This window comes from Oncorhynchus mykiss, chromosome 29, assembly GCF_057628025.1.
Source record: "Oncorhynchus mykiss isolate SJ-2025 chromosome 29, ASM5762802v1, whole genome shotgun sequence".
In the NCBI taxonomy this organism is placed as follows: Eukaryota; Metazoa; Chordata; class Actinopteri; order Salmoniformes; family Salmonidae; genus Oncorhynchus; species Oncorhynchus mykiss.
This window is the reverse complement of record NC_143050.1, coordinates 4,681,994-4,697,626: the sequence shown is the minus strand read 5'-3', so window position 1 is coordinate 4,697,626 and position 15,633 is coordinate 4,681,994. Positions and strand designations below refer to the sequence as shown.

The 15,633-nt window shown below is 41.0% G+C and overlaps 1 protein-coding gene and 1 long non-coding RNA gene across 3 annotated transcripts in view; one reads left to right on the top strand and one right to left on the bottom strand.

Annotated features, from left to right (window-relative positions):
* The window catches only part of LOC149970321 (uncharacterized), a 225,759-nt gene that overhangs the window by 87,832 nt on the left and 122,294 nt on the right, over nt 1-15,633 (bottom strand). The gene's annotated exons all lie outside the window — the stretch shown is intronic.
* Nucleotides 9,288-15,633, top strand: part of ltn1 (listerin E3 ubiquitin protein ligase 1) — a 69,401-nt gene continuing 63,055 nt past the window's right edge. Inside the window, exons 1-5 of one of the 2 annotated variants that reach the window (XM_090226342.1) lie at nt 9,288-9,499; nt 9,966-10,172; nt 13,025-13,123; nt 13,226-13,285; nt 15,168-15,338. In XM_090226342.1, the coding sequence (XP_090082468.1) occupies nt 9,458-9,499; nt 9,966-10,172; nt 13,025-13,123; nt 13,226-13,285; nt 15,168-15,338 (579 nt within the window). In that variant the 5' untranslated portion in view covers nt 9,288-9,457. The remainder of the gene's footprint in view (nt 9,500-9,965; nt 10,173-13,024; nt 13,124-13,225; nt 13,286-15,167; nt 15,339-15,633) is intronic. The other variant, XM_090226343.1, reaches the window with a different exon arrangement.

The following is a 15,633-nucleotide window of genomic DNA, read 5'->3' as shown; positions in this document are numbered from 1 at the left end:
TCAAAAGCAGCTGTTAAAAATATTTTTTTTTGCAAATGTCAAATCCTCTCTGGCTAACAACTAAGTATCTTACTGTGAGAGATGGGGGGGAGGGGGGGGAATGCTTCTTAGCTAGGTGCTATTTCTCAAGCAAAGATTTTGCTTTGACTGTCTGGTCTTCTGAGTGGGGGAGGGGAACATTGAAAACGAGCTCTTATTGGGCAGAGGTTTTGGTATGTTCTTATTGGTTAATAGAACATTGATATCACCAAGCAGGCCAATACTCCATTCCACCAAGAACAGGCCGGAGTTTCAGGTCATCCTTTCTCAAACAGCTTTTACACTAAAAAGCATTTGACATTTTCAATATTCTTCCATCCTCCATTTTGGACATTGTATATAAACACAAGAAAATCTGGTTTTGGACTGATCCTTTAACCCTTTACACTCATACGGGATGAAAATGGCAGGTTTGGATACAACGTGCCTGTACCATAACATGCTATACCTGATGTCTGAGCTCTCTGGGGGTTTTGAGTGATGGCCGCTTTGAACTTGCAATCTACACCGGATACCCCATAATGACAGTGAAAACAGATTTCTTTGAATATTTGCGCATTTATTAAAATCAGAACCGTGTATAAGTATTTGGCTATTAGACTTAAATGATCTCAGGTGTGTTATTTTTGAGACATTTCTACAACTTGATAGGGGGAGTCCTGTGGTAAATTCAATTGATTGGACATGATTTGGAAAGGCACACACCTGTCTATGTAAGGTCCCACAGTTGACAGTGCATGTCAGAGCAAAAACCAAGCCATGAGGTCGAAGGAATTGTCCATAGAGCTCCGTGACAGGATTATGTTGAGGCACAGATCTGGGGAAGGGTACCAAAACATTTCTGCTGCATTGAAGGTCCCCAGGAGCGCAGTGTCCTCCATCATTCTTAAATTGAAGTAGTTTGGAACCATAACTTGTTCTAGAGCTGGCCGCCAGGCCAAACTGAGCAATTGGGGTGAAGGACCTTGGTCAGGGAGGTGAACCCAATGGTCACTTTGACAGAGCTTTAGAGTTCCTCTGTGGAGAGAAGAGGAGAACCTTCCAGAAGGACAACCATCTCTGCAGCACTCCACCAATCAGGCCTTTGTGGTAGATTGGCCAGACTGAAGCCACTCCTCATTAAAAGGCACATGACAACCCGCTTGGAGTTTGCCAAACAGCACCGAAAGACTCAGACCATGAGAAACAAGATTCTCTGGTCTGATGAAACCGATGTTGAACTCTTCCTCCAAGCGTCATCACCTGGCCAATACCATCCCCACGCTGAAGCATGGTGGTGGCAGCATCATGCTGTAGGAATGTTTTTCAGTGGTAGGGACTGGGAGACTAGTCAGGATCGAGGGAAAGACGTACAGAGTAAAGTACAGAGATCCTTGAATGAAAACCTGCTCCAGAGCACTCAGGACCTCAGACTGGGGTGAAGGTTCACCTTCCAACAGGACCACGACCCGGGAGAAGTTTGAATGTCCTTGAGTGGCCCAGCCAGAGCCCGGACTTGAACCCGATCAAACATCTCTAGAGAGACCTGAAAATAGCTGTGCAGCAACACTCCCCATCCAACCTGACAGAGCTTGAGAGGATCTGCAGAGAAGAATGGGAGAAACTCCCCAAATACAGGTGTGCCAAGCTTGTAGCATCATACCCAAGAAGACTTGAGGCTGTAATCGCTGCCAAAGGTGCTTCAACAAAATACTGAGGAAAGGGTCTGAATAATTATTTAAATCAATAAAGAGTCTGAATACTTAAATGTAATATTTCTGTTTTTATTTTTAACAAATTTTCTAAAAAATTCAAAACAGTTTTTGCTTTGTCATTGTGGAGTATTTTATGTAGATTGAGGGGGGGGTGATTGAATCATTTTTAGAATAAGGCTGTAACCTTAAAACAAAAAGTGGAAAGCCATGGGATCTGAATACGTTCTGAAAGCACTGTAACTGAAGTAATTTAGTGTCGATATTTCTGGTCACTGTTTTTATGTACAAGATGACATCATACGCTGGATTGTCCTAAACAAAATGACTCGTTGTTTGTGAAATAAAGTTTGCGCGGACCATACATCTGAATGCACTCATGATTCCATTCTATGCGCACCAAAACTACACTTAACAAAAAATATTAACTCAACATGTGAAGTGTTGGTCCCATGTTTCATGAGCTAAAATAAAAAAAAGATCCCAAAAATGTTTCATTTGCAGAAAAAGCTTATTTCTCTCAATTTGTGCACAATGTTGTTTACATCCCTGTTAGTGACCATTTCTCCTTTGCCAAGAGGATCCATCCCCCTGACAGGTGTGGCATAAATAAGATCAATAAGCTGATTAAGCAGAGGTATTATTATACAGGTGCACCTTGTGCTGTCGACAATAAAAGGCCACTCTAAAATGTGCAGTTTTGTCGCACAACACAACGCCACAGATGTCTCAAGTTGAGGACGCATCCAATTGGCATGCTGACTGCAGGAATGTCCACCAGAGCTGTTGCCAGAGACTTTAATGTTAATTTCTATACCATAAGCCGCCTCCAATGTTGTTTAAGAGAATTTGGCAGTACGTCCAACCGGCCTCACAACCGCAGACCACGTGTAACCACGCCAGCCCAGGACCTCCACATCTGGCTTCTTCACCTGAGGGATCATCTGAGACCAGCCACCTGGACAGCTGATGAAACTGAGGAGTATTTCTGTCTGTAATAAAGCCCTTTTGTGGGGGAAAACAAATTCTGATTGGCTGGCTTGGCTCCTCAGTGGGTGGGCATGTGCCCTCCCATGGCTACACCCCTGCCCAGTCATGTGGAATCCATAGATTAGGGTCGAATGAATTTATTTTAATTGACTGATTTCCTTATAAGAACTGTAACTCAGTAAAATAGTTGAAAATGTTCCATGTTAGGTTTATATTTTTTAGAATGTTTATTACAATCATAATGTACAATCATAAAACATGTCTTGACCAATCATACCTTAAACATGTGATCATGTCTTAACCAATCATACAGTAACATATCTTAAACATGTGATCATGTCTTAACCAATCATACAGTAACATATCTTAAACATGTGATCATGTCTTAACCAATCATACAGTAACATATCTTAAACATGTGATCATGTCTTAACCAATCATACAGTAACATATCTTAAACATGTGATCATGTCTTAACCAATCATACAGTAACATATCTTAAACATGTGATCATGTCTTAACCAATCATACAGTAACATATCTTAAACATGTGATCATGTCTTAACCAATCATACAGTAACATATCTTAAACATGTGATCATATCTTAACCAATCATACAGTAACATATCTTAAACATGTCATTTTACGAGCTCACGTGAGTTGTTGAAACACTGAGATTAAGCCTAGCCTAAAAAGCATGATCAATTGAGAATTTCCATTGAATTTCCATTTTATTATAGGACTAAGCCTAACTAACGTTAGTGTTAGCCACCTAGCTATTCCAATTAGCCACAAATTGGAATTCAAATCAAGTTTTATTGGTCACATACACATGGTTAGCAGATGTTAATGCGAGTGTAGCGAAATGCCTGTGCTTCTAGTTCCGACAATGCAGTAATAACCAACGAGTAATCTAACCTAACACATCATACGTTTCGCAAATTTGTAACATATTGTCATTTTTTTTTGCAGATTTGTAACATATCGTAAAAAAGGATAATGGACATCCACAAATTAATACATACCATACGAAACGTAACACATCATACTAAATGGAGCATCTCGGATTTAAATACAAGATAATACAAAATGCTCTGAGACCAGGTTGGGTGGGACAGTCACAGAAGAAGAAGCAGGACAGTCGCTAAGACAGCAACCAGCAAACATTTTTTGTAAAAGACAGTCAAACTAAAGGATCTAATCAAAGCCCTGTTGAATATGTTAAAGACGATTCATGTGATTGTTTTTCTGGAATGTGTCATTTTGGTATATTTGTATTAAATTGTATTTTGTAAATTATGTGTATACAGCGCTCCCTTGTGAAAGAGACATTGGTCTCAATGGGACTGCCTGTCAAAATATATTTTTTTACTTATTTTCCACGCAATGGGACAGACTTTAAGGGCTGGTTTCCCGGGACACTGATTAGGCTAAGGGTTAAGGTTAGGGTTAAGTTTAGGAGTTAGATTTAAGGGTTAAAGTTAGGAATAGGGTTAGTGGTAGGATTATCCAAAAGGTTTAATGTTAAGCTGAAAGGATTAAGGGAACGGTTAGCTAACATGCTAAGTAGTTGCAAACTAGCTAGAAAGTAGTAAGAGGTTGAAAAGTTGCTAATTAGGTAAAATGCTAACGTTGTCCGTGATGAGATTCGAACACGCAACCTTTCAGTCATAAGTCTACCCATCCGCCCAGACCAACCATCCTCCTTTAGTTTTTTAATTAACTAAGCTTCTGTCTTATGTAACCATACCAAACATAACGTATCATACACATTTTAGTGTCTCGGATTTCATTTTAATATGTTATGTCTACTGTATGAGACCAGGCTGCCCCATCACTCTGTGGTCCTCCTCTCTATCCCAGAGACATCATGATGATATCCAGCTCTCGCTCTCCTCCTTCTCCCGAACACTCTTCCACAATGCTTTCCTCCCCCTCGTCTTCCTCCTCCTCATCCTACTCTTCCTCCCCAAACGTTCTCTTCCTACCAAACACTCTCCCCCTGCCTCCTTCGGGCCCACAGAACAGTGCTTGCTTCAACTCGTGGCTACAGATTGTGTAGAGGGGTTGGTTTGTGGAGGCACCGTGATTAACACCAGAAGGGTCTCATGGTGGATACTCCCTTGCTGAGACAGGTGAAGGGAAATAGTTAGCTTTTATTCTGCTCGAGACATTAGATATCAGCTGCACTCAAATCAAACCAAGGTAGAAGGCTACGGTTGTTCAGTTCTTCAGGCCACCTGAATGTCTTTATTAAATGTTTTTAGGCTCAAATAATCAGTCCTTGAAGATTTTTTTGAAAGACACTTTGTGGTCTCCGTGCGTTCCGCGCCTATACCGTGAATCTCCCATCCTCCTAAATTGTTTCAAGTCACCAGCCTCCACTGCTCCACACATCCAAAACATGATGACGACTACTGGATCGTGGAGTAGCAACTCCTGTTCAAGAGGAAAAACTCCCAGGTCCTCTCACAATCCTGGGCTCACAGAACCTCCCTGCAGCGGGATTCTCTGTTATGGCTGAGCGGTTAGTACCAACAGTCACACTCAGGTCTCAGATGACTCCCAGGGGCTGGGAGTCACGATGCTCAGGTAGTGGATGCGTACTGTTCCGTAGCCATGAGCATTTTGCCATGGACCAAGCCTCGAACGCCACGGTGCGTCTGAGCGGAAGAGAATAGAAATGAATGGTAAATAATGTATTGTGACATATTGTATTCAATTGGTAAACTCTGACTCTACCACCCTGAAATATCCCTGCACACTCGTCTATTTGAGCCAATGGCTGCGCTCAATGCAATAGCACTTACAAATGTAGATCCTTCAACCACACCCAAACAGGGAAACAGATCCCAATCAAAGGTGTTATCACGTCCTCCACTAAGGCAGCTATTTAACCCCCCCCCCCCTCCCCTCCCTTCCCTCCCCTCCCCTCTTGTACACTGCTGCTACCAGCTGTTTGTTTGTTACCTAGGCATAGTCACTTCACCCCCACCTACATGTACAGATTACCTCAACTAGCCTGTACCCCTGCACACTGACTCGGTACCCCCTGTATATTGCCTCATTATTGTTATTCTCATTGTGTTACTTTTTATTATAATTTTTTATTTTAGTCTACTTGGTAAATAGTTTCTTCTTCTTGAACTGCACTGTTGGTTCAGGACTTGTAAAGTAAAGCATTTCACTGTGAGGTCTACACTGTTGGTTAAGGACTTGTAAAGTAAAGCATTTCACTGTGAGGTCTACACTGTTGGTTAAGGACTTGTAAAGTAAAGCATTTCACTGTGAGGTCTACACTGTTGGTTAAGGACTTGTAAAGTAAAGCATTTCACTGTGAGGTCTACACTGTTGGTTAAGGACTTGTAAAGTAAAGCATTTCACTGTGAGGTCTACACTGTTGGTTCAGGACTTGTAAAGTAAAGCATTTTACAGTGTCACGGTCGTCGTATGAAGTGGACCAAGGCGCAGCGCGGTAAGCGTACATTCTTATTTATTAAAGAACTGAGCAAACCGATACGCTAATATGGCTAGTGCAGACAGGCAACTAAACGTAGAACAAGAACCCACAAAACCAAAAGGGAAAATGGCTACCTAAATATAATCCCCAATCAGAGACAATGATAAACAGCTGCCTCTGATTGGGAACCAATTCAGGCCACCATAGACTTACCTAGACCTACCAAAACCTGTAGACAATACAAAACCCCCTAGACAATACAAAAAACAAGCATACCCACCCTCGTCACACCCTGACCGAACCAAAAATGATAAAGAAAACAGAGATAACTAAGGTCAGGGCGTGACACACGGTAAAGTCTACACTTGTTGTATTCGGCGCAAATAAAGTTTGATTTGATTTTGATGTATCTTATTGTCCTTTTGGTCAAAATTAAAAGCACAAATTAAAAGTATGAATCTCGGAGCATCGTAGCACCATTAGATGCAAAAACTGGACCCACCCAGTTGCGGCCCAGTTTTTGGAAGCAAACCACTCGATTTCGTCCCTACGCTATTTGGATCAACAACATTGTAGCTACTCCACAATACTAACCTAATTGACAGTGTGAAAAATTGGCAGCCTTTACAGAATACAAATTTTCCAAAACATGCATCCTGTTTGTAACAAGGCACTAAAGTAAATCTGAAAAAAAAAATGGCAAAGCAATTCACATTTAGTGTAGAATACAAAGTGTTATGTTTGGGGAAAGTCCAATACAACACATTACTGAGTACCACTCTTCATATTTTCAAGCATAGTGCTGGCTGCATCATGTTATGGGTATGCTTGTAATCGTTAAGGACTTGGGAGTTTTTCAGGTTAAAAATGAAAAATAATGGAGATCAGCACAAAATCCTAGAGGAAAACCTGGTTCAGTCTGCTTTCCACCAGACGAATGGGAGACGAATTCACCTTTCAGCAGAACAATAACCTAAAACACAAGGCCAAATCTACACTGGAGTTGCATACCAAGAAGACTGTGAATGTCCCTGAGTTTTGAGTTTGACAAACTTTGAAAATTTGCACAATCCAGGTGTAGAAAAGCTCTTAGAGACTCAGCCAGAAAGACTCAACAGAAGTAATCGCTGCAAAAGGTGCTTCTACAAAGTATTGCCTCAGGGGGTGTGAATACTTACGTAAATGAGATATTTATAATTTACATTTTCAATACATTTGCAAAAAATGGCAAAAAAAAACATGTTTTCATTGAAGTGTTGTAGATGGGTGAGATTCTTTAAATATTTTTTAATCCATTTTGATTTTAGGCTGTAACACAACGAAATGTCGCATAAATCTGTCCACAAGAGATTACAACCTTGTGATAGTTATTACTAAATCGGATGCAGCTGAGAAGAAAGGAAGCACTAAATCGGTGAATTTTGTGGAAACTTGCCCATTTGGAACAAACGTGGTAACAAACATTCGTTGTTGCACCTCTGTAATTACAGACTGCAATTATCACCAGTTACATGTTGTTATTACACTTGTAACTGAGTTATTACAATGAACTACAACACTCGTAACAGTGTCATTACTCTTGTAATTACACTGCAATAAGGACCCCTTACAGAAATATCTTCAAAATTTAAAGGCAGCCGGCAGGAGTCAAGATCAGGTTGGACCATTCTGTCTGAGATCAATGTGGAGTCGCATAGCAAAGGATCTTTATACTTGTAATTTCATCCATTTTAGAACAAGGCTGTAACGTAACAAAATGTGGAAAAAGTCAAGGGGTCTGAATACTTTCCGAATGCCACTGTATCCAACAACATGTCTAGGACTATACATTCTTTAAGCAGTGTTCATACAGACATTGGCAAGACAAATTATTTTTCAAGCTCTAAAATTGTGATTTTTAAGGACCTCAATATTATATAATTGTACATATTGGGCCTAAAATAGCCCCCCCAAAGCATGCAAAGAGCGTAAAGAAATAAATTAGATGCAGGCCATTAGCTCTGCTGTCTTAGTTTCAGGGGGAAGCTGGTTTCTCCATGAACTGTTGTTGTTCAACACTTGACTGTCATTCAGAAAACTCCTTCCTGGATCTGATGATAATGTTTGAAAACCACTAATCAGCTGAATACTAAATGAATATGCAACTAGTCCAACATCCAACAAGTATTATACATCATTATTGAAGAACCACTTATTAATAACAGCATCAATTCAGGCTTTGTAAGTATCAAGATAAGGTGACTTTTTTTTGTGTGTTGGTTTTAGAAGCATTCGATTTTTGCCATCGCATTTATTATTTAGGATTTGTGTGCCCATGAAAACGGTTTTCACCCTGTAATATAAGGAGACAATACACACTACAGAAGTTACACTGCGTTTCTGAGACCTCTGTACAACAACAGAAAACGGTCAGATTTTTACACGGTTCAAGTTCAATATCTAATTTAACTGACTAATGCTTAATATAACAAAAACTTACACTGCCGTAAATGCAAGGACAGAAAAGTTGTGTTTTATGGCACAGGAATTTGGACAAATCCATCAAGACACCAACCATGATAAAGGGTTAAACATGAATTTTATTGCAAATAGCTATGACCCCCCCCCCCCCCCTTATATATATTAATGTTATGACATGAAAACAATTGCTGTATTATTATCAATGACTTATCAACAGCTGTAACACATTTTTCAGTGTAGGAAATCCTCACTGGAACTCTAGTTTATAGAAATACATATTTGCATATTCCCGTTAGTGAATAACTTCACTGTGAGGTACACATGTGCAATAAGTCACTTCGCCCGTGCACTCCTTGTAAACAACAAACATGTTGTTATAGGGTCACGTCTACAAAACTCAGTGTATTCTGTTCTTAACAGATTATTGCTTTGAGAACAGAAAACTTTATTGAGATCGTCCTTTTCCACGATCAGCAGAAAGTAGGTCCAGTTCCATCTCGCTCCACTTGTTGGCCACTGGGTTTTCTCTCTTCATATTTCCATTCTTCAGATTTATACATCCGGTGAAACATATGTTTTGGTTTTTATGTGGTCTACTAGTATTCAGGAGTCTTTTTTGCACATCCGGTGAAACATCTTGCTCCTTGTTCTAGCTGCGCTATGATGACGTGTTTCCGGTATTTTTTTACGGTTTTTCCGGGTAACTGTAGTGACGTGTTTTCCATTTTCAAACCCCATGCTTTTTTTTTTGTGGCTTTGGCTCGTTATCTAATGTTTGAAAGTTAACTTAATCTGTAAAAAAAATAAATACATAAAATGGGAGGAAAGAATAAACAGCGAACGAAAGGAAACGTCCGGGTAAGTTACCTCGCCTCTGCTATCGATTGAGCCAGATAAACATTATCTCGCTATTCTAACGTTAGTCACGATATCTGTGTAGTTAGCTTAGCTAGCTACAAAACATTAGACAAGCTGGGTGATATCCGGGATCATTGGGACTTCCCTACCCTAAATCATAACCTCTTACCCATACCGTTTTAAATGTCAACTTCAATGGTGTGTTGATCAGAGTTGGGATGTCCTATTCCCAAGGATCCCGGTTGGCACCGACCCATTAGGTAACGTTAACTTGCCAATTCAAAGTTCACGCCAGCATAACTTTCCAGAATGTCATGTTTGACACAATCAAACTTAGAAATCAATTGACTAGTTTGTCAGTGAGCTACCCGGTGTTACTTATGGTAATGTTATGGTCAATGTGCTAAATAACTACCTAACAACTCCAGTTGTGAATCTGACATTTCGTTCAATTTTCCACCACCAGCCGTCCAGCAGCGGGCGGGCTGCCGAGTTGCTGGCCCGGGAGAGTGGTGTCGTTCCCGGGTTCGTGGGGTTCGGCACCACTACGACCACAGAGCCGGGCTATGTGCCTGCTGTCCATGGGGCAGAGGAGATTGACAACCTGGTTGATGCTGACTTCCGCCTGGTGTTGAGGAAACTATCTAAGAGAGACACAGTCACCAAACTGAAGGTAAGATCTTAGAGAAATAGAAGGAAAGAGATATACACTTTTACAGAGGCCAAATCAACCTTTGTACTGCATCGCGCCTCCCAAATTTTGTAATGATGTGGAGGGCTCCACATTGGCAGGATTGGTTGATGGTAGGTACATCCTGTAAATTCACGAACTCGCTTCCTTGACATCTTCCTACACAACAGCTCTGTTCTGTTCCGCGAAGTTCAAGAAGTATTAATGCCCTGACTTCTACAGAGGCCGCATCGCAGTAAATGCTTTACGGCCAATGCAGATGCTGGAATGACCATATCGCGTCATCTAGTAGCTGGTAATGCTGAGGCAGCATTGGTACGCACTATTTAAGCTTTTGATGGTTGCTAGGCAGCGCCCGTTACTACTCATCCTGGTAAAACGTTGTGAGGCGTGTCACTTCACCCGTCTCTTCACATAACCCACCACATGCACTTGTACATAGCCCATCTATAATTTATCCCAAACAACTACCTCTTCCCCTACTGTATTTATTTATTTATTTTGCTCCTTTGCACCCCATTATTTTTATCTCTACTTTGCACATTCTTCCACTGCAAATCTACCATTCCAGTGTTTTACTTGCTATATTGTATTTACTTTGCCACCATGGCTTTTTTTTGCCTTTACCTCCCTTATCTCAGCTCATTTGCTCACATTGTATATAGACTTATTTTTCTACTGTATTATTGACTGTATGTTTGTTTTACTCCATGTGTAACTCTGTGTTGTTGTTTGTGTCGAACTGCTTTGCTTTATCTTGGCCAGGTCGCAATTGTAACTGAGAACTTGTTCTCAACTTGCCTACCTGGTTAAATAAAGGTTGAAATAAAATAAAATAAAAAATAAAAATTCTCTGTTTTCTAAACCACAACTAGATGTATCCAGAACGAATTACTGTGGGAATAAATATCACTGAATTACAAAAAATATTGTAATAACGTAGGCTAGTACAGTTGAATTGTTGACTCCCAAAGTAATCCAATCCTTATAATAGGATTTGAATCAATAGCCTACCCACGTGTGGTCAACTATTTCAGCATCGTTTCGCGCTGCTTTGAAGTCGTGTCTACACTTAACACTTACATGCGACTTTTGCTATCAGAATACGAAGATCACATTTGAAAAGACGGGTGTAGACGCACCCAAAAGTCGTTTTGTGGTCTGGTTTTGTGTTCAGATCTGTCTGACCTCTTCGGGGGGGGGGTGTGGTCTGGGATGCATCGTATGCAGATTTCGCCTCAGTCTGGACCAATCAGACTACCGAAAGAACATACAGTGTGGGTGACGTCATCAGCAGTCCTCCCACAAGTCTCCATAAATCTTGTGTTTTGGCGCCGAAATAGACCTTTTCATTATAACACCGGAGGAAATGCGTTCCTAGCGTGTGAGGAAACGTGTTTGCTGGACTCATAAATGCTAGCCAGCTAGCTAATATTTAGAAAAATATGTTTTTGTTTGTGTAGAGTTAAATAAATGAATATTTTATCGGTCTATAATGTTTCTTAGGACCTGCCTAAAACTATTTAATGATGGGTTTCTTTGTGATGGTGTATATTCAATGGATTTTATTAAAATAGACCCACATCGGTCCATGTCTACCTCCACTCCTACACTAGCCAGCACATCGGTCCACGTCTACCTCCACTCCTACACTAGCCAGCACATCGGTCCATGTTTACCTCCACTCCTACACTAGCCAGCACATCGGTCCACGTCTACCTCCACTCCTACACTAGCCAGCACATCGGTCCACGTCTACCTCCACTCCTACACTAGCCAGCACATCGGTCCACGTCTACCTCCACTCCTACACTAGCCAGCACATCGGTCCACGTCTACCTCCACTCCTACACTAGCCAGCACATCGGTCCACGTCTACCTCCACTCCTACACTAGCCAGAACATCGGTTCATGTTTACCTCCACTCCTACACTAGCCAGCACATCGGTCCACGTCTACCTCCACTCCTAAACGTCTCCCTCCACTCCTAAACGTCTCCCTCCACTCCTAAACGTCTCCCTCCGCTCCTAAACGTCTCCCTCCGATCCTAAACACCTCCCTCCGCGCAGGAGATATAAAAAGCTTATCTGAGCTAGAATGCGGTAAAAAATGGGACTGTTTGAATTGGGCTCTAAAAAAAACATGGGCAGATTAAAATAAAATACCGGCAGCATACCATGAAGACTGATAGAGGACCAACACACCATGAAGACTGATAGAGTACCAACACACCATGAAGACTGATAGAGTACCAACATAGCATGAAGACTGATAGAGTACCAACATACCATGAAGACTGATAGAGTACCAACACACCATAAAGACTGATAGTACCAACACACCATAAAGACTGATAGAGTACCAACATACCATAAAGACTGATAGAGTACCAACACACCATGAAGACTGATAGAGGACCAACACACCATGAAGACTGATAGAGTACCAACACACCATGAAGACTGATAGAGTACCAACATAGCATGAAGACTGATAGAGTACCAACATACCATGAAGACTGATAGAGGACCAACACACCATGAAGACTGATAGAGGACCAACACACCATGAAGACTGATAGAGTACCAACTCACCATAAAGACTGATAGAGTACCAACACACCATAAAGACTGATAGAGTACCAACACACCATGAAGACTGATAGAGGACCAACATACCATAAAGACTGATAGAGTACCAACATACCATAAAGACTGATAGAGTACCAGTCGCTTCAGTTCCCTTGGGAGAAGAATGTTCTAGACTTGTGTGCACACACACACCAGCCCTGTCCTGGAGGCTCTGACATTTTGCTCTCTGTTTCTCCCCTACAGGCAGTGCAGGAGTTTGGGGCTATGTGTCAGGAGCGGGACTCAGAGGTCGTTAAAGGAGTTCTGCCTTACTGGCCCAGGATCTACTGCAAGATTTCAATGGTGAGTCTTAGTGAGATGTTAGGGGGGGGGGGGGGGGTCTTAAGTGTTTGCATATTGTATGTGATCCTTGTGGGACTTGAACTCTGATGTTGTTGATTTCAGGACCACGACCGACGTGTGAGAGAGGCCACCCAGCAGGCGTTTTTACAGCTGGTCCTGAAGGTGGGAGACGGAATAACCCATTGATCTCTGAATAACCCATTGATCTCTGAATAACCCATTGATCTCTCTATAACCCATTGATCTCTCTATAACCCATTGATCTCTGAATAACCCATTGATCTCTCTATAACCCATTGATCTCTGAATAACCCATTGATCTCTCTATAACCCATTGATCTCTCTATAACCCATTGATCTCTCTATAACCCATTGATCTCTGAATAACCCATTGATCTCTCTATAAGCCATTGATCTCTGAATAACCCATTGATCTCTCTATAACCCATTGATCTCTGAATAACCCATTGATCTCTATAACCCATTGATCTCTGAATAACCCATTGATCTCTGTATAACCCATTGATCTCTCTATAACCCATTGATCTCTCTATAACCCATTGATCTCTCTATAACCCATTGATCTCTGAATAACCCATTGATCTCTGAATAACCCATTGATCTCTGTATAACCCATTGATCTCTGAATAACCCATTGATCTCTGAATAACCCATTGATCTCTCTATAACCCATTGATCTCTGTATAACCCATTGATCGCTGTATAACCCATTGATCTCTGTATAACCCATTGATCTCTGAATAACCCATTGATCTCTCTATAACCCATTGATCTCTCTATAACCCATTGATCTCTGAATAACCCATTGATCTCTCTATAACCCATTGATCTCTCTATAACCCATTGATCTCTCTATAACCCATTGATCTCTGAATAACCCATTGATCTCTCTATAACCCATTGATCTCTCTATAACCCATTGATCTCTGAATAACCCATTGATCTCTGAATAACCCATTGATCTCTGAATAACCCATTGATCTCTGAATAACCCATTGATCTCTCTATAACCCATTGATCTCTCTATAACCCATTGATCTCTCTATAACCCATTGATCTCTCTATAACCCATTGATCTCTGAATAACCCATTGAGCTCTCTATAACCCATTGATCTCTCTATAACCCATTGATCTCTCTATAACCCATTGATCTCTCTATAACCCATTGATCTCTCTATAACCCATTGATCTCTGAATAACCCATTGATCTCTCTATAAGCCATTGATCTCTGAATAACCCATTGATCTCTCTATAAGCCATTGATCTCTGAATAACCCATTGATCTCTGAATAACCCATTGATCTCTCTATAACCCATTGATCTCTCTATAACCCATTGATCTCTCTATAATCCATTGATCTCTCTATAACCCATTGATCTCTGAATAACCCATTGATCTCTCTATAACCCATTGATCTCTGAATAACCCATTGATCTCTGAATAACCCATTGATCTCTCTATAACCCATTGATCTCTGAATAACCCATTGATCTCTGAATAACCCATTGATCTCTGAATAACCCATTGATCTCTGAATAACCCATTGATCTCTGAATAACCCATTGATCTCTGAATAACCCATTGATCTCTCTATAACCCATTGATCTCTCTATAACCCATTGATCTCTGAATAACCCATTGATCTCTCTATAACCCATTGATCTCTGAATAACCCATTGATCTCTGAATAACCCATTGATCTCTGAATAACCCATTGATCTCTCTATAACCCATTGATCTCTGAATAACCCATTGATCTCTCTATAACCCATTGATCTCTGAATAACCCATTGATCTCTGAATAACCCATTGATCTCTGAATAACCCATTGATCTCTCTATAACCCATTGATCTCTCTATAACCCATTGATCTCTGTATAACCCATTGATCTCTCTATAACCCATTGATCTCTCTATAACCCATTGATCTCTGAATAACCCATTGATCTCTGAATAACCCATTGATCTCTGAATAACCCATTGATCTCTCTATAACCCATTGATCTCTGTATAACCCTAGGTGCGGCGTAGTCTTGCTCCCTACCTGAAGAGTGTGATGGGCCACTGGCTGCTGTCTCAGTGTGACAGCTATCCTCCCGCTGCCTCTGCTGCCTGCCAGGCCTTCAGCGCAGCCTTCCCCCCCAGCAAACAGGCTGAGGCTCTTAGCTTCTGCAAGGACGAGGTTCTCACTGTGAGTAGTCTATATTATACTATAGAGAGAGGTCTTCACTGTCAGTAGTCTATATTATAGAGAGAGGTCTTCACTGTCAGTAGTCTATACTATAGTATAGAGAGTGGTCTTCACTGTCAGTAGTCTATAGTATAGAGAGAGGTCTTCACTGTCAGTAGTCTATACTATAGTATAGAGAGTGGTCTTCACTGTCAGTAGTCTATACTATAGTATAGAGAGTGGTCTTCACTGTCAGTAGTCTATATTATAGTATAGAGGTCTTCACTGTCAGTACTCTATATTATAGTATAGAGAG